Genomic DNA, 23,640 nt, shown 5'->3' on the forward strand with positions numbered 1-23,640 from the left:
CCCTCTGCCTCCCTGCACAGCCCTCTGCCTCCCTACAATGAACATCAGGGCTCAGATGATGAAAGCTTTAAAGCCCTTGGCTGGAGTGCAGTGGCATTTTTTTTTTTTTTTTGAGACAGAGTCTCGCTCTGTCGCCCAGGTTGGAGTGCAGTGGCATAATCTTGGCTCACTGCAACCTCCACCTCCCAGGTTCAAGCAATTCTCCTGCCTCAGCCTCCCCAGTAGCTGGGACTACAGGTGCATGTTGCCCAGGCTGGTCGCCAACTCCTGAGCTCAGGCAATCCGCCCGCCTTGGCCTTCCAAAGTGCTGGGATTATAGGCGTGAGCCACCACACCCGACCTTTAAAGCCTTTCTTTACACATCACTCCTGAAGCCAGAACCATGGTGGAGGTACCAACCAGCACACTATGGTTGTGTCAAACTAAACCTTACATCTCTTGAGTGCCAGATTCTGTGAAGCACTTCGTATGCATTTATTATTTCAATTCAACCTTTACAAAAATCCTGTGAGAAATATATGATGATATCTCATTTTACCAATGAAGAAACTGAAGCTCAGGCCACTCAAGTGACTTGTCCAAAGTCACCAGCTGAATAAATGCAGAGCTGGGATGTGAACTCAGAGCGGGATTTGAAACCTATGCCCCTTCTGCTACCGCATGCAGGGATGATTATGCACCACGTGGTTGCATCTTTGGAAAAGCTCAAGGTCAGAGTCTCCAAAGGATGCTACTTCCACCTGATGCTTCAAAGCAGCTACTAAGAGCAGAGGAGCTTCCTCCTCCCTTCATGCTCCTCCCTCACACTCTTCCCACAAACTCTGCAGAAAGTGATGTCATGGACACCAGTCTTATTGATTATCCCATCAGTTCACCAGGATGAAGCTTTAATCATAGCTTCATCCTAAACCACTGACCAGTTTAGAAAAACTATTTGTAGTTCCAGCCTGAGATAAACCTCATCACCCAATTTCCAGCCTCCAAACCAAACTAGACAAATCTGGGAGCCTCAAGGTGACGAGGACTGGCACTGAAATGATGGGATCACAGAGCTCTTGTCCCACTAGGAGTTGCCCTTCTCTACCTGGGTAGCGGTACAGGGAGAAGAATATCTCATGCTGACCACTAGATTTAGACATCATGTGGCACTAGGAACTGGTCACGTCTAGGTTCTGAAGAGAGCTGAGAAAGTGTCCTTCCCAGTCCTCTCATTCTATTTTCTACTTCATCTGAATCATACAGCTGCCCATGTCCCAGCCCAGCCAACATTCCAATCCCTCCCTCCTCCTGCCGCAGAGCAAGCCCTGGAAAAAGGGACACTGCTATTCAGTGGTTTGGGCATGCCCAGTCCTCACCACTCTGGTGTCTGGCTGAAGCAAGCAACTAACAGATGGCAGCGATGAGGTGGCGGCCAAGCTCCGCCAACAGTAATTAAGCAGAGCCAGGCTCCTCATTGCCACCTCCCTAGGGATGGTCTCAATTGGCCTTTCTTCGGGCAGCCAGAGTGAGATCTGGTCTGACCAGAGCCTCACAGAAGTGGGTTTGTGTGGTGGAGAACAGGGTCTGCCACTGTCTGTTGCCTGCAGACACTGGGAACTTTGGAGGCCTTGACGGAGCAGCCCAGGACACTGCCTTGCCCCAGTATAGTATAGCCTAGCAGCTGCCCCACCAGCCAGTGCTAAACTGAGTACCCAGTGAATGGGGAGCACTGGAAAATCACAAGGGAAGGATGTTGGGGGGCTGTTCGCCAGAGCATTTCCTCCAAGGCCAGCTGCTGAATTGAGACACCCAGGTTGCTTTGTATAAATGTAGATTTTTCTGCTGATTTGGCATCCATGGGGGGACTAGTGGACTGGCATTCACTAAAATCTTTTAATTTTTCTTCACCTATGTTCACACTGATTAAACCTTTTTTGTTGTTGTTGAGCCAGGCCGGAGTACAGTGGCATGAACTCAGCTCACTGCAACTTCTGCCTCCTGGGTCAAGCGATCCTCCTACCTCGGCCTCCCAAGTAACTGGGACTACAGGTGTGTGCCACTATGCCTAGATAATTTTTGCTTTTTTTTTTTTTTTTTGAGATGGAGTTTCATTCTTGTTGCCCAGGCTGGAGTGCAATGGCATGATCTCGATTCACCACAACCTCCACCTCCTGGGTTCAAGCAATTTTCTTGCCTCAGCCTCCCAAGTAGCTCAGATTACAGGCATGCACCACCATGCCCAGCTAATCTTGTATTTTTAGTAGAGACGGGATTTCTCCATGTTGGTCAGCCTGGTCTCCAATTTCCGACCTCAGGTGATCTGCCCGCCTTGGTCTCCCAAAGTGCTTGGGATTACGGGCATGAGCCACCGCATCCAGCCTAATTTTTGTATTTTTTTAGAGATGAGGTTTTACCATGTTGCCCAGGCTGGTGGTCTTGAACTCCTAGACTCAGGCAATCCACCTGCCTTGGTCCCCCAAAGTGCTGGGATTACAGATGTGAGTCAATGTGCCTAGCCTGATAAAACCTCATAAGACAGCTCCAGGCTCTTACAAATGCACTGGGCATTCAGGTCCAAAGAACATTATGATATTTACCAGCAAGGTATAAATAATTGGAAGATAATATACACTGCAAACTGGAGAAAGCATAGAGCACCTTGGTTAACCCCACGGGGTCCACAAGGTGCCATGAGAACAGGGCAATGAAATCACCTCCTCCTCATCTCCATTCTTTGGAGTTTCCACAGACTTTCCACTGCTGAAATTTTTTTCCCATTCATTTTCATTTCTCCCTTCTCTGCTGCTTTCACAAAGCGATGTAGAGAGTGGAGAGGGGAAGAGGACTATGCTAAGCCTTCAAGTCCGGCAGCTCTCATCTTCCTAGAATCCCGTGGGGATCTTAAGAAGGGCATAGCTTCCCTCATTTGAGAAATGAAGAAACTGAGGCTCAGAGAAGACAAACTTGAATGACCTGCTTGGCCACTCAGATCTCCACACAATGCCTTGGAGCCACATTGCTTATGAATATGTCATTTCAAAAAAACAGGTCCCCAATTCTCAGTCCAAGAGGAAAAGTCACTTACTTGTAGGTTTTGGACCTATCCAGCCAGATTCCTGAGAGCACAGCCCCAAGCATTCCTGCAATGACGATGGTCAGGCCAATTCTTCCAGCATTCACTTCTTCCCCCTGGGGAAACCATAGCCCCAACGATCACCCGGAGATTGGACAAGACCCAGGAGAGAGTGCAGTCACCATGGGGTGAAGGAACAAAGGCAAGTAACTCAGGCTCCATCAAAGTCAACATTCAGAATGTATCAGGATAAGAGGGCCTGTAAGAAGATGGCTTAGGAGAAAATTCTAAAATAACTACTCCTCCCAGCAACATAACTCTGAATGTGTGTGCATGATATTGGATGCTGGAGTGACAGGGATGAAGCAAATTTGTTCTTAGAACTACTTTTAGGAAAATTTTTTTTAAAATGTAAACCTTACAGCAACTCTTCTATCTTATCTGTCATTATTTCCATTTCACAGATGGGGAAATTAAAATGCATATGTTAAAATTTCCATTCTTGGGTTTTTGAGCTATCAGTGCCAAGAGGAATGGAAAGATAATCATTACATATTTTTGAGTGCTTACTATAAGCTAGGCACCATGCCTAAGGTTTTATATCATTATCTCATTGACTCCTCACCATTCCCCATCATAAGGTTAGGAATCAGTCTTCTCCATTTTGCAGATGAAGAAACAGGTGCAATGAAATTAATTTACAAGCCCAAGGTCACAAGACATATGGTAAGTTCAGAGCTAGGATTTGAACTCACACCTTTGAACTCCAAAACTAGAACACTTAGCCACATAGCCTACCACTTGTGCAAGTGTAAGAGCCTAGTCCTTTCAAAAGATGGTTGAATCTCTGTATTCCTGAGTCCAGGACCCTCAGTCTTCCATTCCCAGCAACCAGAACCTCATGGGTTCTGGAAACATTTAAATTCAGAAATATTATATATATATATATATATATATATTTGCCAACTGTGTTGCCAAGCACTGTTGTATAATAAATACATATCTCATGTATAATTATATATACATATACATGTGGCATTATTTACTCTCTAATCCTAAAAAGAATCTTGCAAGAAATAATTATGCTTCTTTTGCAGCAAAAAAAAAAAAAAAAAAATGAAAGCTCAGAAACACTAACTATCTTGTCACATTGTCAAGCTGTCACACAGTTTAGTGCCACCACAGCTGGGGTTGAGATCTAGGGCCATCTCCTTCCAAATCCCATAAGTATACCACCATATCATGCTACCTAGAACTAGGGGGAATGAAGACTTCACCATCATCCAAGCTCCTGCCAAGACAGACTTAGAAACATATCATCTCGAGGCCCAACATGCTTAGGGAAGTCCCTTACCGGGTAGTGCCGGATGACCATGCGATTCAGCAGAGTGGACAAGGCATAAAAAGCACCAGCATTCAGACCTGAAGGAGGGAGTGAGAAATACAACATTAGGGTCAGCTTTCTTCTGGGGCCATTGCTAACTTCTCCCCCGGCAGCTGAGGGGAGGGTGTGGGCAGAAATCCTCATCCCCATTGCCACTCTGAGCAGTAGAGAAGAAAAATCCAGGGAGGTCTGAGGCTACTCTGCAGTTTTCTCAAAGAAATACTTCAAAACAACCAAAAGTAACCATTTAATCTTTCCTTAGCCATACCCCGTTGATCTCTGATCCCTTTGATTTGCCCTGGAAGATAAACTCCCAGGGCAGAATTGTCTACATTTTCTTAAGCCCTGGGTAGATCTATGGGGTGGTCAGTAGGACACCTGGACACATTCCTCCTCCTCCTGATGACCCTGCCCCATCTTTAGGCTGCTCCAGACCTCTGACCCCTGTGCCACTCCCTCTGCAGGTAGTTTCTCTCCTTTTTCCAGTCCTCCTCCAACTTTCTTTGCTGATTCAATGTCACACAAAATCTGTTACACGAAACTAGAAGAGACCCTAAAGAGCATTCGGTTGACTCTCCTACTCTACACCAATTCATTCACCTAAGGAATGGAGCACCGAGGATATGCTCTGAAAGGCAGCATCTGTAGTGAATAAGGTCATTTGGCCAAAGTCATACAGCAAATCAGTAGCTGAGACTGGAACTGACCCAGAGGAGAAAAGGCCTCCTGGCCTCCCTTCAATGATGATGATAAGATGACAAAGGCAGCTGCACATACCTATGGATTAGATACTTTGTAACGACCCTAGAAAGTAGGTGGTATTTTCATCACCATTTTATAGATAGGAAGGATGCACACACAGTAAAAACAACAAATACAGTCAGTCCACAATGCCCACCAGGGGTCTTTCTAACTTTTACTAAACATTGAGGCTCACAAGATAGCACACTCAATATTAGAGTCACTTGGAAGGGCGTAAGTCAGGACACGGAGCTTGTGGGCAGGGCAGCCTCAGGAGTTCCTCTTCAGTGGAACCAGTCCATAGAACCCCAGTCCATACAGCCTTCCAGAAGTTACTTTCTTTCAGATGACAGCTAAGGTGCAATGAAAGGTGGGTATGGCAACCACCCTGGATGCTTCACAGGCACCACTGTTACTTGTAACAATTCCGTAGGCGTAGTTTCCAGGGGCCCCATAAGTGACAGGCCAGTGAAAGGAGTCACTGCACTCAGGGAAGCACGAAGAATGGCTTCCCACAAGAATGAATAGGTCTCCCTGTCCATTTTTTTTTATCACCAGAGGACATTTTTATCATAAGCAATGTTGCATAAAGGTAGTTGACATACTCCCTTTATCTGGTTCCCAGGGGTAAAAGATACAAAGTTAAGCAAAGGTCAAATTCTCATGCAAAATGGGAAAGAATTGCTTTGCAATCACACAGGTATTAAGTGATGGAACTCGATTTGAACCCAGACGCTGTGGCTCCAGAGTTCTTGATCTTAAACACTCTGCTTTATATCCTCACAAAGCTGATTCTCGAATTAGATTTCTCCGTCTCAGGTCACTGAACAATTTCCTCATGTCCCAGCCTCTCCTAGCAGACCACCTCAGGGATGCAACAAGATTGGGCTCAATACAGCTTCCTGAGCAGCACAGAGCCACAGCGGGCCAATAAACCCAGACGTATCCCCAAACATCACTGCAGCTGTCAGGCTGATGGCTGCAATGATCACAAGGCTCTCAGCACGGCCTCATCCAAGCAGCATTCCCATCTAATCTTCACAGCACACACTCAGGCACTTAGAAAGTCCATTTCTGAGTCAGGAGGGCCCATAAGGAGACATTCCTGAAAAGCCAAGTGAGGCGGAGTGTGGGAAGGAGAAGAAAGAAAACAGTCTCCTCCCTCTTCCCATCTCCCCCACTCCTCTCTAAGCCTCTTGGCCTAGTCTGACACTGCAAAGGGCAAGGAATGTTCCAACTCAGGCTTAGCTTCAGGTGGAACAGCTGCTCTCCTAACAGATGAGCCAAGGAGGGCAGAATCCACAGAAAAAAGAGGGAAATTATCCAGAAGGACTGGGAGCAAAAAATATACCAGTGCTTTCATGATCCTGTTAAAGGCCTGAGGAACAGAGTCCTGAACAGGTTGACCCACACTGCGGAAGCCGAGTGGTTTTTCTGGGGCCCAAAGGTTTAGTGAAATAGTTTCCAAAGTGTGGTCTCTGTTCCATCCCAGACCTACTGCAACAGGAACTCTGAGAGTGAGCCCCCCCCACCCCCACAATCTGCATTTGAACGAGCCTCCCAGGTGATTCTGATCATAAGCAATGTTGGTGGAAGCACTGGCTCCCTAGAGCAATGTGGTTCACCAACAGCCATCCCTGCTCCCGGCCAGACAGGTGACTGAATCAGGGCTAGAGGGGACCAGGAGGGAAGGAAGAGCAGAGGTTCATCCTGGAAGGCTGCCGATCTTCTCCACTGTTTCTGCAGCCTCGACTTAGAGGAATCAGGAGGTTGTGTATGTTTTCTGAATCCATCTTTGGTCTAGATGTCCCTTCCTATATTGTCAAAGGTTGCCAAACATGGTTAACCAGGATAAGTTCACTCTACTGCCCAAACAAAGGGGTTGAGCATCCCACACAGAAGGGCAGGAATGAAATGCATGCTCCTTCCTGGCGTGAGTACCTCTTACAGGAGTGCAGGTGACTGCATTCTATTCAGGTCTGATCATCCTCAGCAAGGTGAGCCTGCTGGGCCAGGGAAGAGAAAATGTGACCTCCCCTAAAAGGCCTGGTCATTCCTGGAATCAGTCACTTGGGAGAGGTGCCACTTACTGAGGAGGCAAGCTTTAGAGAGGCAGAAAGGACTCTCTCTGTCCACATTCTGAATCTCTTTCTTTCCTTTGTCAAAAACAATTTTTTTCTTTGTGAAAAATGTTTGGGGGTCTCACTATGTTTCCCAGGCTGGTCTTGAATCTCGATCCTCCGACTTTGGTCACCCAAAGTGCTGGGACTGCAGGTGTGAGCCAGCAAGCCCAGCCCCAATAACAATTTTATTCAAATTGTGTTCCAGAGAATACTGACATTAGAATTCCTTAAAGTTTAAAAACGCAGATTGTGAGGCCCTACCGTAGATCTACTGAATCAGAATCTCTTGGAATAGGGCCCAGGAATCTGCATCTTTAGCAACAGCAACAAAAACCCCCTATACATTTGTTAAGACGTCTGGAATTTGAGAATACATGGCCTTCAAAATACAGAAGATCAGAGACCAGACCCAGGCTCTCAGGTGGTGGGGTTAACATGGAGGCAGCTGGGATGGGAAGAGGCTTCAAGACCCACCACACAGCTACCCCAGAGGTTCTCAACTCTGCTGCAAGTCAGAATTATCTGGAATGCTGGTAGAAAGCTGATTCTCAGGCCCCAACCCAGGCTTTCTAAATTTGAGTTTCCAGAAATCTATGTGCACATTCCGTCAAGCACCCAGGGAATCCTATCCTCAGGGAATTTTGGGAAACACTGACCCCAGATCATATCTTTGGGTTTTGCTTACTCTGTGTTTTCCTTTAGTCCTTGTTTTAAAGGGCCACCTTGACCTTGGCAAAGCTCCTGGGAATCCAGAGAAGGATTTTATGCCCACTCTTCAGCCAGGATTTTAGAGGGGGCATGAAGCCCCTCCCTAGCCTATGTAGGTAGAACAATGATAAAGCACTGAGAGCCCCAAGGGAAGGTGAACCTTGGGATATACAAGTTGGGGCTCTGAGTTCAGATGCCAGAGCCACTGGAAAATTATTCAAAAGGCTTCTGAAAATTATTCAGAATAATCTTGGCTTCAGCAAGCCTGGGCGATAATTACAGAAAAGGTATGCCCTTTGAGTATGGCATTTTCTAGAAGAGAAGACTTGTTATGCCATTGATAATAAGACATTAGAGGAGGCCATGTGAATGCAAGACCTAGAGCCACAAACAGAATGTAGCCAAAGGAAGCTTCCTTTCTCTCTCTCACCCCGCCCTGCTGTGAAACACACCAAAGACACTTGCAGGCAAGTGGAATTTCTGGTTCCTTGAGTCTTCCCATATTGCCAGACTTGAAAGAGAGAGGGAGGGTGTTTTACTGGCAGTTTCTTACTAATGTGAGATTTCAGCAACATCAAGCACGAGCCCAACCCCTGCAACTCTTCCCTTCTAAACTGAATTGCCAGATTCTGGAAAAAAAAAAAAAGCAAATAAATAAATTTAAAATAATAATAGTTATTAGCATAAATATGCCACAAATATTACATAAGGCATATTTATATTAAAAGTATTTGTTGCTTGTCTGAAATTCAAATTAACTGGATGGCCTTTATTTTATCTCTCAACCCTACCTCTAAGGGTGTAGCCAGAAGTCTAGGGAAAAGCCAGCAACACTTGGACCCTTGATTTCCTCCAAGGCCTTCAATCATCACTGTACTTCAGCTCTGGGCAGTTGACTCATCAGCTTGGAGAACCACTTGGAAAGCCACGACAAGTACAATACCACCAGCTGCAGGACAGCTACTCCTCTTAGTGAAATCTGGTTTGGACCAAAGAAGCAACGCTGGAAATAAGTTTACCAATGCAATAGCAATCTGGAGGCATGCCATGTCTTTATTCTCAACTGCATTAAAAGCTCTCACTTCCATTCAGAACACTCCAATGGGAAGTAAGTGTCATTGCTGTTTTCTGGTAGCGGGTGGAGGGTATTAAAGAGATGAAGGATGGGTAGCACAGACGGGTGAAGGCGGTACACTCAGTAACGGGCAGAGCTGACACCAAAACTCAGACCTCCCATTTCTTATGAGCCAACTTTGAACTTATGAGTCTAGCACTCAAGGCTCTTAACCCAAGACATATTCACCCATGTCCAGTACATGTTCCTGTGAAATGCTGTTGTCTGTTTGATTCCTTTAAATGCTCTTTGAGCATTTGATTTCTTTAAATGTAGCTCCAGCTACATGCTCTTTAAATGCATGTAATTCAGAGCTAAATATGAACACTACATGTACAATGTAAAAAGTATGAACCAATTTGCCTTCAAAGCCCAATCTGAAACTGCAAGGGGATTGGGAGGACTGGGATGATTCTGGAGGATTTCGAAGCATCAAGTTGAATTTATACAGGGCATTTTAAAAAACTTTTTTTGATGGAAGGCCAAGTGGACAGATCATCCGAGGTCAGGAGTTTGAGACCAGCCTGGCCAACATAGTAAAACTCTGTCTCTACTAAAAATACAAAAATTAGCTTGGTATGGTGGTGGGTGCCTGTAATCCCAGCTACTTGGGAGGCTGAGGCAGGAGAACTGTTTGAACCTAGGCGGTGGAGGTTGCAATGAGCCAAGATCATGCCACTGCACTGCAGCCTGGGCGACAGAGTGAGACTCCATTTCAAAAAAAAAAAAAATTGTTTTTGTTTGTTTTAATTTGGAAAAAACACAGTAGAAGAAAGCAAAGATTAACAGTTGGAGTAAGTGCCTATTGTTTTTGCCCTATGGGCAAGAAACTAAATCTCCAAAGCCTCAGTTTCCTCATGCATAAAATGAAGTAATGGGCTTATGTCATGTGTTTGTTTTGAAAATTAAATGAGATAATGCATGTAAAGCAATTAATATGATTCCTCAATCAAACATTTTTTCAAATCTGCGATTAAGTCTCAGAATCATTTCCTTGTTGGAAAGAGCCCCATATGGACATCACATTCTCCAGAGTTTCCTTTCAGCATTTTCAGCCAGGCTCTTGTTCACCCCAACTGTTACCGCCACTGCAGGCAGCTATAATGTTCAGCAGTGCTATTGATTGTTTTCAACAAATGCCCTGGCAATAGAGCTCTTGCCACTGAACAAACTCCAAGTCAGATCAAATAACATGTCCTATGAATAGGGCTTTTCTGGGGACCTGCCAGGGAGGTCAAATAGTAATTCTCAGGGGTGGAGCTCCAAACTGACTTTGCTCCTTCCAATGGCTGAGACAGTTGGCTCTCACAGCTTCATGGCCTCAAGGCTGCTGATGTCACAGTTCCATGGCTGCAAGGCTGCTGATGTCACAGCCCCATGGCTGCGAGGCTGCTGATGTCACAGCTCCATGGCTGCGAGGCTGCTGATGTCACAGCTCCATGGCTGCGAGGCTGCTGATGTCACAGCCCCATGGCCGAGAGGCTGTAGCAGTCAAGGCTACTGCAGAGCCTGGGAGAAGGGGATTGGAATAGGGCAAGTTAAAGCCCATAATTCTTACTGATATTTAGCCATTTATCCTGAATAATGCTGCTTAGATTGCTGCAAGCCATCTGTTAAAAGTTCTGAAAAAATTCATTTTGACATTTTTCTTGTTTTTAAAAAGGAGCAGATTTTCTAAGGTCCTTACTCCACCTTTCAAGAAGTGCTTTCTTATCTATTTCCTGGGTTATCATTTAATCAAATAGATAAGAAAAAGAGTCCGGAAGTACAGGATTAAAACTACTCTGTCAGATTAAAGACTATGTAAGCAACCAGCCATGCAAGAGGAAGGAGGAGGAGTGGCTTTGCTCTCCACAGCATGGCCCAGGCTTGAGTCCTTCGATGACCAGGAGCAACAATGTTCCTGGTACATTTTGTTTCTGTTTCTTATTCTCATGGGTCAGTGACCTGGCCCTAATATCAACAACCTCCAGCACTGAGGACCACAGCCTTTGGAAAGAGACCATTGCCCAGTTATCACACGGTCACCATTTTCATCCATAGAAAATATTTATGAAGCACTCATCTGCCCTAGAATCCCAGGGTAGGCTTCAAATATCCTCTGTTAGATGCAACAAGGTTTATGGTTGTCAAATGTCAATGCACTCACGATATCTAACTCTAGCAAAAGCAAAAGCTCTTAGAGTTATGGAATCCTGAGTCTAGAAGGGACCCCAAAGTCATCTGGTTTCACTATCCATCTTTAGCCTGAGATTCCCTAAAACATTCCCACCAAGTGGTTAGTCCCATCTATACTTGAATACCTCTCAGTGATGGGGAACTTGTAACTTCCTTAGTTGGACTTCTCTAAGGTTTGGAAACTTTGTCTTTATTTTGTGGATGAATGGGGAAACATACTCAGAGAACCGAGAAACTGGAGGAAATGAGGAATGGAGGACCAAGACCTTAAAGATGAATCGGGTCATCTACAGCTATTCCAGATGAAAGGTCACATACGCCTGAAAATGGGATTGCCCCTTTAACAGGATGAAGCCACCTCTTACCTAGTGTCTCAGCAGATAAATATTTTAATTGAGATAAAATGTACTGATAAGTCTAAAATGAAACCCTGGCACAATCCTAGGAAGGAACATCAATAATTCCAGAATTGGCATTAAGAATGCAGACTTTGGGCTGGGTGTGGTGGCTCATGCTTGTAATCCCAGCACTTTGGAAGGCCGAGGCAGGCAGATCACGAGGCCAGCAGTTCAAGACCAGCCTGGCCAACATGGTGAAACCCCGTCTCTACTAAAAATACAAAAGTTAGCTGGGCATGGTGGCAGGTGCCTGTAATCCCAGCTACTTGGGAGGCTGAGGCAGGAGAATCACTTGAACCTGGGAGGCGGAGGTTGCAATGAGCCGAGATCATGCCACTATACTCCAGCCTGAGCGACAGAGCGAGACTCTGTCTTGGGGGAAAAAAAAGCAGACTTTGGAGTTACATGAACTTATATTTGAACTCTGGCTCCGCCACTTGAAAGGTGTGTGGCCTTGGGCTACTTATCTAACCACTTTGATTTTACTTTCCTCATCTGTTAAATAGGGATAATTTTAGTACCAACATCACATGGGTGTACTGGAAGTTAAATAAAATCAGATATGAAAAGTACCTGGCACATAGTAAGCACGATTGCTGTTATAAAACAATACTTTTCAGTGTATAGGCAACATGAAGCCAAGGCCACCTGGGGTTTCACTAAGAATAAGTCATGTCAAACCAATCTCATTTTTTTGTCTCATATGGTTCCTATACATGTCACACAGCTGCTAACTCTTGGTTTTAATCAAACTTTAACTGGTGGATTAAATGACCAAATGTAGGCTGAATAGCAATAAAGGTGGGTAGATATGCAGCAACTTGGACTAAGGGTATTAACTAATGGTTGGCATTCATCTGGAGGACACTTTTCTTTTTGGAGGACACTCTTTAATGGAATGCCATGAGGTTCTGTCTTTGCCCTAGTCCGATCCAACAATCTTATTACAGGCTTGAAAGAAGACACAGAAAGCACCGTGCTGGGAAAGGAAGCCAACACATTAGCATAAAGATTCCAACCTATCTTGCTAAGAGCCAGGCAAATCAAATGAAAGAGTGATGTTGTACATTCAGATAAAACAGAAGTCAATTACAGGATGAGGGAGGACGGGTTGAGGAGTGACTCCTGTGGCAAGACACATCTATGCATGCATTCATTAATTAACTAATTCAGTAACTACTGGAATAGTCACCAGGGCTAGCCACTGCTGAGGAGCTAGAAAGATGAAAAACATAAATCCACAACCTTAGAAAGTTCAGTCTAATATGGAAATAGATCTGCAATTTTTTTTTTTTAATGACAGGTGTTAAGATGAACAAGGAATAGGACGGGCGCGGTGGCTCACGCCTGTAATCCCAGCACTGTGGGAGGCTGAGGTGGGTAGATCACGAGGTCAGGAGATCGATACCATCCTGGCCAACATGGTGAAACCCCATCTCTACTAAAAATACAAAAATTAGCTGGGTGTGGTGGTGCACACCTGTAGTCCAAGCTACTCGGGAGGCTGAGGCAGGAGAATCACTTGAACCTGGGAGGTGGAGGTTGTGTGTTGAGCCAAGATTGCGCCACTGCACTCCAGTCTGGTGACAGAGTGACACTCCGTCTCAAAAAAGAGAGAGAAAAGAAAAAGATGTACAAGGAATAGCTTGGTAAGAAAGGGAAAGTCACCTACTACTGCTCTTCAAAAGTGATATGGAGATGAGACTTGGAGGACCAACAGGCATTGGTCAGGTGACCTAACATGGGAAGAAATTGTTTTCTAGGTGGACTTTACAACACATGCAGAAGCCCTCGAGCATAGCTGGTTCCTCTGGATTGACCCTAAACAACAACTTCACATGCACAGTTGGGATCTGGAAAGAGTAAGATGTGAAGATACCTCAGGCCACTCATCTAACATTTCCAGTTCAAATGCCTTCCTAGACACACCGGCACCTTACCATAGGTGATGACCAGCAGCACAAAGTTGAGGTTTTTGAAGAGCCGGCTGATGGAACTTAAGTACGAGGCATCAGGAGAGGCCAAGGCATAGCTCAGGGATTGGGCCCTGCTGGGGGGGTATTTAGGCTTCTCCTTGAACACTGAAAGGAAAGAAACAGAGATGACTGAAAATTCCCATGGTCCCACCCCAACAGAACTGGTTTCACAGGGGCAAAAGCTGCTCCATCATCTGACAGGAGCTAAGACTCCCAAAGGAAATATTAATTCTTACACGAAACCCTTTCCAGCCCCTCTCTTGAAGCTGCTTCACATTGTCTGAGGCTGAGTGAATAGTCCTTTGATACATTTTTCCTTTTTTTTTTTTTGAGATGAAGTCTCACTCTGTCACCCAGGCTGGAGTGCGGTGGCATGATCTTGGCTCAGGGCAGCCTCTGCCTCCTGGGTTCAAGCAATTCTCGTGCCTCAGCCTCCCGAGTAGCTGGGACCACAGGCATACACCACCATGCCTGGCTAATTTTTGTGTTTTTAGTAGAGATGGGGTTTCGCTCTGTTGGCCAGGGTGGTCTTGAACTCCTGACCTCAAGTGATCTGCCCACCTCAGCCTCCCAAAGTGCTGGGATTACAGGCGTGAGCCACCACCCCCAGCCCTGATTATTTTTCTTAATGACTGCTGGAAGGCTGAAATCACTGGACATCCCAGGTAGTGTTCAAAGATCAAGGAATCTCATAGTAACCAGCAAATAACATACCACAGAGAACTGAAGAAACACGCCAGCAACACATGATGGAAAAGCAGCAAAAGCTAAAGTGTTGGGATTGGTGAGCCCAGTTAGTGGCTTAGCACCACAGCTCCTCCCAAGGGGAAAGGGACTATGCTGCCCCAGCTTAGCACAGAGCATGGCATGCAGCAGCTGATAAGTCTTCCCTGAATAAGTGAAAGGGGTCTTATTCTGCAAAAAAAAAAAAAAAAAAAAAATTTAGGGTCCATTCCTAGTTTCTCAAAGTCTGAATCAGACCTCCGCCTCATGACAGAAACAAGAAGATTGGCAAATGCTTCTCCAGGAGCAGACACTCTGATATGAAGGACTGGAGCATCACAGCAGGAAAGCCACTCCCTTTGTATAATATTTTCAGTACAACTGGCATGATCATTTTGACTGTATGGATCACCAGTCCATTTTCTAGGGGGCAGATCGGTTTAACTAGTTGTTTGGTTAAAGTGACTCCCCTATTAAATCCAAACTAAGTACACAGGAGTGGTGGCTCACGCCTGTAATCCCAGAACTTTGGGAGACCAAGGCAGGCAGATTACTTGAGGTTGGGAGTCCAAGACTAACCTGGCCAACATGGTAAAATACTGTGTCTACTAAAAATACAAAAATTAGCCAGGTGCGGTGGCACGCGCCTGTAGTCCTGGCTACTCGGGAGGCTGAGGCAGGAGAATTGATTGAACCCAGGAGGCAAAGGTTGCAGTGAGCTGAGATCATGCCACTGTACTCCAGTTGGGGCGACAGAGTGAAACTCTGTCTCAAAAAAGAAAAGAAAATATTCCAAATAAGCACCTTGTGGCCTCCTCTACACCCCAAGAGAATGCTCCTGAAAGGTCAGTAGACTGTCACCAGTTAGAGGAAGCCCTGGAAATGAATTTTACTCTCTTGGCAGATCAAAGGGGCCCTCCACCAAGAAAATGCCCTTGCCCAGACTTCAGAGTCCTGCTTCCTCCTTCTTTAGAAATAGTCCTGGATATTAGAGTTGGGAGCCTCTCATCCATTGTCTTGCCTCTTCACCTTCCCTTAATCAGGAGAAAGAATGAAAGGCAAAAAGTTTGCTCATCTCTACATCAGCAGGTGTTAGCTTAAGGATTTGGCAACCACAAACCAGAATTCAGATATGATTTTTCAGGTCTTTACTCAATTAGCAACTGTCTATCTGTGCTTGATAATAAAATGCCCAAATAGAAATGCCCAAACTCCAGATTTTCAACTGCAAAGGACCAGGCCCTCATCTGCTTGAGAATTTGGAGCTGGACATATAACTTGAAACTGAAAGTCTGGCTAAGAGGCCCCGGCTGTATCATTCTTCCCTGCTCTCATCCATAGCTCCCTTGCTTCTCACCTTACCAGGAACACCAAGTTCTCTGTCTAAGACATTCTGCCAGTTTTTAAACCCATTAGGTGGCCTTTCTCATCCTGGATTCTTGGAGGGAAACAACGCCGTGAGAACGGTTGAATGAGGTACCCAATTATAGAACTGCTTAACTCTGGAGGTGGGGCCAGCAGGCAGGAATGAAACCTTTAACATATGAGTTGGAACTTTCAGGTATTAGGAAGAAGGCTGGTTAACCTTTACACAGGCTACTAGCTGAAAATAAATTTGTCAAAGCTCATATAATATCACTCAACTGAAAAAAAGAGGATGTAAAAATTGTCTTACCAAATACCTCAGTCATTAAATGCACATGGATATAAAATATTAACAGTACGGACGGGGTGTGGTGGCTTACACCTGTAATCTCAGCACTTTGGGAGGCCAAGGTGGGTGGATCACTTGAGGTCAGGAATTTGAGACTGGCCTGGCCAACATGGTGAAACCCTGTCTCTACTAAACATGCAAAAACTAGCCGAGTGTGGTGACAGGTACCTGTATTCTCAGCTACTCAAGAGACTGAGGCAAGAAAAACACTTAAACCCAGGAGGCAGAGGTTGCAGTGAGCCAAGATTGTGCCACTGCACTCCAGCCTGGGTGACAGAGCAAGACTCCATCTCCAAAAATAAAAAATAAAAAACAAAATATTAACAGTAATTATCTGAGGTTCACAGTTGGGATTAACCTATACGATGACAAGTTAATGGTCATTCCTTTCTCTATGCTTTTTTGTATTTTCTAGATTTTTCTATAATGAGCATATATTAGTCTTATAATTTTTTATTTTTTAAAAGAGACGGGGTTTCACTATCTTGGCCAGGCTGGTCTTGAACTCCTGACCTCGTGATCCACCTGCCTCGGCCTCCCAAAGTGCTGGGATTACAGGCATGAGACACTGCACCTGGCTTACTCTTATAATTTTTTAAAAAAGCATTAAAGATGCACTGGTACATGGGCGAGAGAAGAATTAAAAAAAAGAACATAAAAATAAAAATAATTCTTAAAAAGCATTAAAGAACTATGATACCTAAGTATTGTCAGGTTAATCTATGAGATTATTAATTTTATGGATCAATTTCAGTTTTGTTTTTCAGAAATTTGGAATAGGGAGATAGATAAGCTTAGACTTGACTCCAATCTCTGCCACCAATTAGTTATTTAATCTTGAATAGTTTATATAACCTCCCTTAAGTGTCATTTTTCTCTTTGTTAAATAAGACTGATAATGGTACCTCACTGATAGGGCTGCTGAAGACTAAATGAAATCAGGCATGCTTAGCACAGTGCCTGTGATGGCCTAAGTGCTCAGTGGCTTTCATCAAGGGGACTAGCAGTCTAGCCATTACTTCCAATGAGATAGGACTGGAGAACAGGTTAATGACAATTAAACCTTTCCTTAGCCACTAACAAAGTGCACAGGACAAGCTAGCACTGTGTGGGAACAACTGCCCAGGCTAAAACATTTGAAGACCATAAGAAGCCAAGACAACAGTTTTTGTAAATATCTATGGTATTTCAGGGCATGTTCACAAGGGTCCCACCGAAGTCAGCAGAATCTCCCTGCCCCTTTGCCCCCTGCTGTCCCATCAGTCTACTAATGACCTTACCAATGATGACAAGGATGAGGAGGAGAGTGGCCACACCTCCTATTATATAGAACATGATGCTGATGTGGTAGGCAAGCTGGTCCCGGTCTTCGATGTTGGGTACCAAAACAGGAGGGACCAAGAACCCAATCGCAATTCCAAGCTATAGAAGACAGAGACAACCAATCACAGTTACCAATGGCCAAGGGAGGTGACAGCACAAATGTAAAGAGACTCTTAATAAGAAATCTAATTCCGAACTTCCAATCCTTCCTCACACCCAAACAGGGATTATTTCCCAACTCAAAACACCAGAGAAATCTTTCTTCTGACTGGCGATTGGGCTTATACATCCTTCTGACCACCCTCATTATCAATGCCTATTGAAAGTATAGTTGATGATCTCAATACAGGCTGGCTCTTCTCTGGCTGCACATTAATGAATGATGGTACCTCTACTCCCATATCTGGAATAGAGTAAAATAACATTGATTATTTTTTTCTTGTGCTACTTGAATTTTTAGTTTCACTGAATCTGTTAACCCAGAGCTGAGAGCCCAGCTGGGGAGAAATTCTATACACTGCAAGCCCAAGAACTTGCAGTCAGTAAGAGCTAGAAGTCTAAAGTTGTTATCACATTTACAAGCATGAAAGCTTCAGTTTATTGTGTGAATAACGTAGTAACTTCTAAAGTATCTGTAGTGTGAAGTCACACATAACTACATAAATGTATATGCACAGAAGATAGGCACCTAAAAAATGGCTATAAACACACACACACTCTCCCAACAAATTAAACCGTTTTTTATCTGGATTGGAGTCCAAATTCCAGTGACCTAACAGACTTGGGTGTTTCCGAGGTCAGAATGGCTTGACTTCAGTACTGACTGGCTGTGATACAATTCCCAAAAGCCCTTCTGCTGTACATAATATTGAAGCAGAAATGGGAAAAGAGCTTGTGAACTCAGGCAAGCATCAAATTTCAAGAGTGAAGGAAGATGAGTAATTATTTTGTCTTACGGTCTCATTTTTCCTTTATTGCACTTGAAAGAGCTACAGGTAAAGATGCAATTTGCTTTCACTCCTCATTTTCACACTATTCATCAGCTTTCAATCTGCTGACTGCCTTGATTGGTTTTTCAATCTGTCAATTACAGCCATTCAAGGTGGTTACTAGTGGTTCTCAGTTCTGGAATATTCACAAAAGTGATCACTCATCTTTTCTGTGTAGAACTCTTTAGACCAATATGTAATCAATCAACCACATGCATCTTTAAAATGTACTCTGCTAGATATTTTAGGAGGTACCAAGAGGTATAAGGCAGGGCTCCTGCCTTCAAGGAGCTTCACAATCTATTAGCAGGAAAAATGTTAAGACAAAAATATAACAGATAACACAACTGGCCATATTTGTGGGTTGCGATGATAGAATATTACAGTTTGAAAGTTCTTCTGTAATCCTCTATTATAATTACAAAACCAGTCATTACAGGAGAAAACAAAGGCCAAGTGAGGTTAATTGAGCTCTGTGACTTGTTGAGGGTCACCCAGGGTTCTAGCAGAGTAGAGGTGAGAAAGCAGATCTCCTGTCTTCTCTGGCCAGTGCCTCCCAAGCTAAGAACCTTGAGAAAGGCTCAGGTAGGCAGGATTCTGCAGAAGAAAGGCCTCTTTTGTGTCCTTGGAGCTTTATCTGATCCTTGGTCATGCTAGTTTGTCAGAGTCAGGCTTACCTGCTGATCTGCAAGACTTCCACTGAAGGTAAAAACCAGCCATAAACAGGGGCAAATACAACCTTCTTCATAGCTGGGAAGGTGGTCCCACTCCAACTCATATGCGGCCTTCTAAGCGCTTGGGGTTGGAGGTCTGGAAGTTAAGTAGAATCTCCCAGGGTCCCATTTGCAAGAGTGAGGAAAGATACAGACATCATCTGAGGCTCTGTGACTCTTTCATTTCCAAAGGAAAATTAAAGCTCTGAGGTCCCAACACAGGATACCCTAATCCCCAATAATCTTCTGCCCCAATAAAGAAATCCTCCCAGCTGGTGCCACACTGTACACCCTACTCTCCTGGGGTGGCTGGACTCTGTTCGTTCCATCTATACACTAAGCTTGAGTGAGTGCTGATCAACCCCAACTCCAGCCAGTGGGGTGAATGGGCGGGCCCTAAGAGTGGCCTGCAGTTACCCCAGCTGGGCAGCAATGCTGTCTCACGGTAACCTTTCTCAAGGAGGAAATTGGCTATGGAGGTACTTTGATGCCTAGTGCGAAAAACCAAAACATAAGGATTAGACTGTAAGCTGCTTCCTCTTTTGTTTTTTCAAGACATATTTTTTCCTGCTTCTTGAGAGCAGTGTTTAGGGAGAGTCTCTTTCTAGTTTCTAGTTCATAGATCTGTCTCATAGTCATGGATGGATGGATGTATCGACAGATGAACATTAGTAGAAAATCCTGGCTACACAAAGCTAGGAATTACACATCTCCCTGTTAAGGTCCAGGTTCTTTCTACATTGTACTCACAGTGGTAAGTAAAAAAAATGTGTATGGGAAAGTAAGGAGAGGGTAGGATGCCCTACTGTTTCTTGAGCATCTGCTATGCACTGAATATGTAATACACATTATCTTTTAATTTAACCCCAATAACTTTATTTATTTTAAATTTATTATTTTTATTATTATTTGAGATGGTGTCTCGCTCTGTCACCCAGGCTGAAGCGCAGTGGTGCAATCTCAGTTTACTGCAACCTCCACCTCCCAGGTTCAAGTGATTCTCCTACCTCAGCCTCTGAGTAGCTGGGATTACAGGCGCCCGCCACCACACCTGGCTACTTTTTGTATTTTTAGTACAGACAGGGTTTCATCATGTTGGCCAGGCTGGTCTCAAACTCCTGATCTCAAGTGATCTGCCTGCCTTGGCCTTCCAAAGTGCCAGGATTACAGGCATGAGCCATTGCACCCAGCCTAACTCCAGTAACTTTGTAACGACAAAAAAGATAGGTAAAAAAAAACTGCTGCTCAGCACCCTGCCCAGGGTCACATAGGCAACTAGCAGAAGAGCTGGGATCCTAAGCCACTTCTGTCTGATGTCAGAGCCCAGGCTCACTTTGCTGCCTTCCATGAAATGTTGGTGTGATACTAGTTAACACAGACATCTATTTGGGTTTTTCATTAATTTTCACCCATTTGGGTTGTCATTAATTTAAGAGGAAACATCTTGGGTACAAATCAGAGACCTGGAGCCTGAATCAGTGAAACATTAATTTAAAATGTGGGAGAACAACTCGCCTGGTGCATTTGGCACCTTTCCTGGAGACCCACCTTGGGAATGCAAATGAATGTGTGTCACTGCTAACTGTTTTTGAGTAGACTTACATCCCTGTACATGTTGTAGTTTTATCATTCTCAACAAAACACAAAGTCATGGGCAAAGTACAAAATTCATTGTCAAACCAAGACATAGTCTTAGCTCTTCTGGAACTTACTTTTCAAAAATTAGGCTCTTTTCATTTTTACCTATCCCATAGCAGTATTTCCCAAACTTGACCCATAACATCACCATCTGTCTTCCCAACCAGATTACGAGCTCCATGAGGGTAGGGCTCGCATTGATCTCTGGAGCCTGCCTCATGATAATACTCATCATAGTACAACATATAGAGCTTTACATAGAGTACCTCAAGCCTCACAACAACCCCAGAAAGAGGGATCTAATGTCATCCCAGTTTCACAGATGATGAAACTGAGGTGGAGGAGGGCTGACTTGCCCAAGGTCACACAACTACGGCTAGCAAAGCTGGAGTTTTCATTGCTTTTTTTTTTTTTTTTTTTCTGAGACAGAGTCTCACTCTGGCAGGCTGCAGTGCAGTGGCGTGATCTCGCTTCACTGCAACTTCCACTTCCCGGATTCAAGTGATTCTCCTGCCTCAGTCTCCCGAGCAGCTGGAACTACAGGCATGTGCCACCACGCCCAGCTAATATTTGTATATTTAGTAGAGACGGGGTTTCACCGTGTTGGCCAGAATGGTCTCGATCTCTTTACCTCGTGATCCGCCCGCATTGGCCTCCCAAAGTGCTGGGATTACAGGCGTGAGCCACCGCCCTGGCAAAGCTAGAGTTTTCAACACACAGCGCTCCAAAGTTAGGTAAGCTTTATAACTGTAGTTTACTTCATTCCAGTAGAAGGTGTTTAACAAAAAATGTGATAAATGAAGGGATGGAGAGGCAGCCTGGGATATTTCATTTTTATTTTCTGTTTTATTTTTGCCCTTTCAGCAAATTGAAAGGTGACCTCTAAATGCTATCGCAATGTCAGTCATCAGGAGCATTTCCAGAGCAAATTTCACAGTGAAAAACATGTCTGTGTAGTCTGAGGGCTCTGGTGACAGGAAGAAGCCATACTTTGAATGATGTGTCACTTGTAATTCTGGCTCATGCATTTGACAGAGCAAGAATAAAACCAGAAAACCACCAGGCTGCATCTGGGGTAAGATTTCCATACCTAGCCCATTACACAACACAACACACATGCTATACCAGCTCTGAGATCCACGGAAACACTGTTTCCCATCCTCTTCCACCGCCCCGCTGTCCCCATTCACCATCCACAAAGCCCTAAGTCACACTTGAATCAGAACCCTAGCACACAGATGCCCTCCTAAATCCTATCTAGTCAAGGGGCCAGAATATGGCCAGGACATCCAGGGAGGATCCCAGGGCATCCACAAAAGACAAGTCAAGGAGCTCTGTGTCCACACAGTGGTGAGGGCTGCAGTCCAAATGGAACAGGGAAAAGAACCAGTAGTCCCCATCTGAGCCTTTTTCTGGGTCCCAGGCACCTCATCCTCTTGACCCAAGCCACTGGCAACATGGATCCCGTTCTTGTTAGGAGACAACAACCTCAGCAAACAGATTCTCACCAACAAAATATTAATCTCCCAAACGTGCGGTGCTATTCAAACAACGGCAAGCCCATCCTCACCCCTAGTGCTGGGTCCCAATTCGCTCAAACCAATTGGTTCGTTCCTCTCCCCTGGGCACAGTCATTGGCTATGGCTGGACATGTTCCCTTAGATTTCAGGGCTCTCAGGAGCTAGCTTCCTAGTGCTGAGTCAAAAATATCCCATACTTGGCTGCGGGCGGTGGCCCACACCTGTAATCCCAGCACTTTGGGAGGCCAAGGTGGGCGGATCACCTGAGGTCAGGAGTTTGAGACCAGCCTGACCAACATGGAGAAAGCCCATTTCTACTAAAAATACAAAATTAGCCGGGTGTGGTGGCGCATGCCTATAATCTCAGCTACTTGAGAGGCTGAGGCAGTAGAATCGCTTGAACCTGGGCGGCAGAGGTTGTGGTGAGCCGAGGTCGTGCTATTGCACTCTGGCCTGGGCAAGAACAGCAAAACTCTGTCTAAAAAAAAAAAGACCCATACTCCATAAACATGTAAAACGCTATGTATCAATTAAAAAAAAAAAATCTCCTTATTGAGCCAGCCCCTTTCTTTGCACCAGGGTCCCTGAGGTTGAAGGGCTTCCATCAGATTTGGTCTCTTTATGACCTAATCTGGGGCTTGTCTTTTGCCCATGATATGCTATTTTTGTTTTATAAGTTAAAATAATATATTTTATTTATTTGTTTTTGAGACAGAGTCTCAATTTTGTTGCCAGGATGGAGTGCAGTGGCGTGATCTCGGTTCACTGCAATCTCTGCTTCCTGGGTTCAAGTGATTCACCCGCCTCAGCCTCCCGAGTAGCTGGAACTACAGGCTCATGCCACCATGCCTGGCTGACATTTTACAATTTTTTATGAAGATTGGGTCTCTCACTAGGTTGCCTAGGCTGTTCTCAAGTGGTCCTCCCATCTCAGCTTCCCAAAATATTGAGATTATAGGCATGAGCCACTGTACCTGGCTTTATGCTATTTTTAAATGAATCTCTCACTTCTTCTCCTTTCTGCTTCAACATTCCTCAGAGGCATCGTCATACTAATATAGTGGTTAAGGGCTCAGGGTTGGGGGTCAGAAAGATCTCAGTTCAAATCCTAGGCCTACCAGTTACTAGACCTTGGCAAGTTCATTGATCACTCTGTGTGTTTCCTAATCCACACGAGGAAGAAAATACCATCTAGCTCATTGGGCTGAGGCTCACTCCCTGTCTGCAAGGCTGGCTCTTCCCCATACACTCTCACACAACAATGGTGACAGGCAGCAGAGGCTACTGGGACTCCCAAGATGTACTTGGCTTATTTAGGGAAGTCAAACAAACCATCATCCTATCCT

General features: G+C 44.7%; 2 protein-coding genes across 3 annotated transcripts in view; one reads left to right on the forward strand and one right to left on the reverse strand.

Moving 5' to 3' along the window:
- Positions 1-9,106, forward strand: part of ERG28 (ergosterol biosynthesis 28 homolog) — a 31,478-nt gene extending 22,372 nt beyond the window's left edge. Inside the window, exon 5 of the mRNA XM_032287258.1 lies at positions 8,807-9,106. Coding sequence (XP_032143149.1) covers positions 8,807-8,904 — 98 coding nt within the window. The 3' untranslated portion in view covers positions 8,905-9,106. The remainder of the gene's footprint in view (positions 1-8,806) is intronic.
- The window catches only part of FLVCR2 (FLVCR heme transporter 2), a 63,353-nt gene that overhangs the window by 9,643 nt on the left and 30,070 nt on the right, over positions 1-23,640 (reverse strand). For both annotated transcript variants that reach the window (XM_032287247.1, XM_032287248.1), the window contains exons 2-5: positions 17,392-17,533; positions 13,639-13,779; positions 4,407-4,474; positions 3,065-3,168 (exon numbers count right to left, since the gene is read on the reverse strand). In XM_032287247.1, the coding sequence (XP_032143138.1) occupies positions 3,065-3,168; positions 4,407-4,474; positions 13,639-13,779; positions 17,392-17,533 (455 nt within the window). The remainder of the gene's footprint in view (positions 1-3,064; positions 3,169-4,406; positions 4,475-13,638; positions 13,780-17,391; positions 17,534-23,640) is intronic.

Source organism: Sapajus apella, unplaced genomic scaffold, assembly GCF_009761245.1.
Source record: "Sapajus apella isolate SASKATOON/1434 unplaced genomic scaffold, GSC_monkey_1.0 scaffold20, whole genome shotgun sequence".
Taxonomy (NCBI): domain Eukaryota; kingdom Metazoa; phylum Chordata; class Mammalia; order Primates; family Cebidae; genus Sapajus; species Sapajus apella.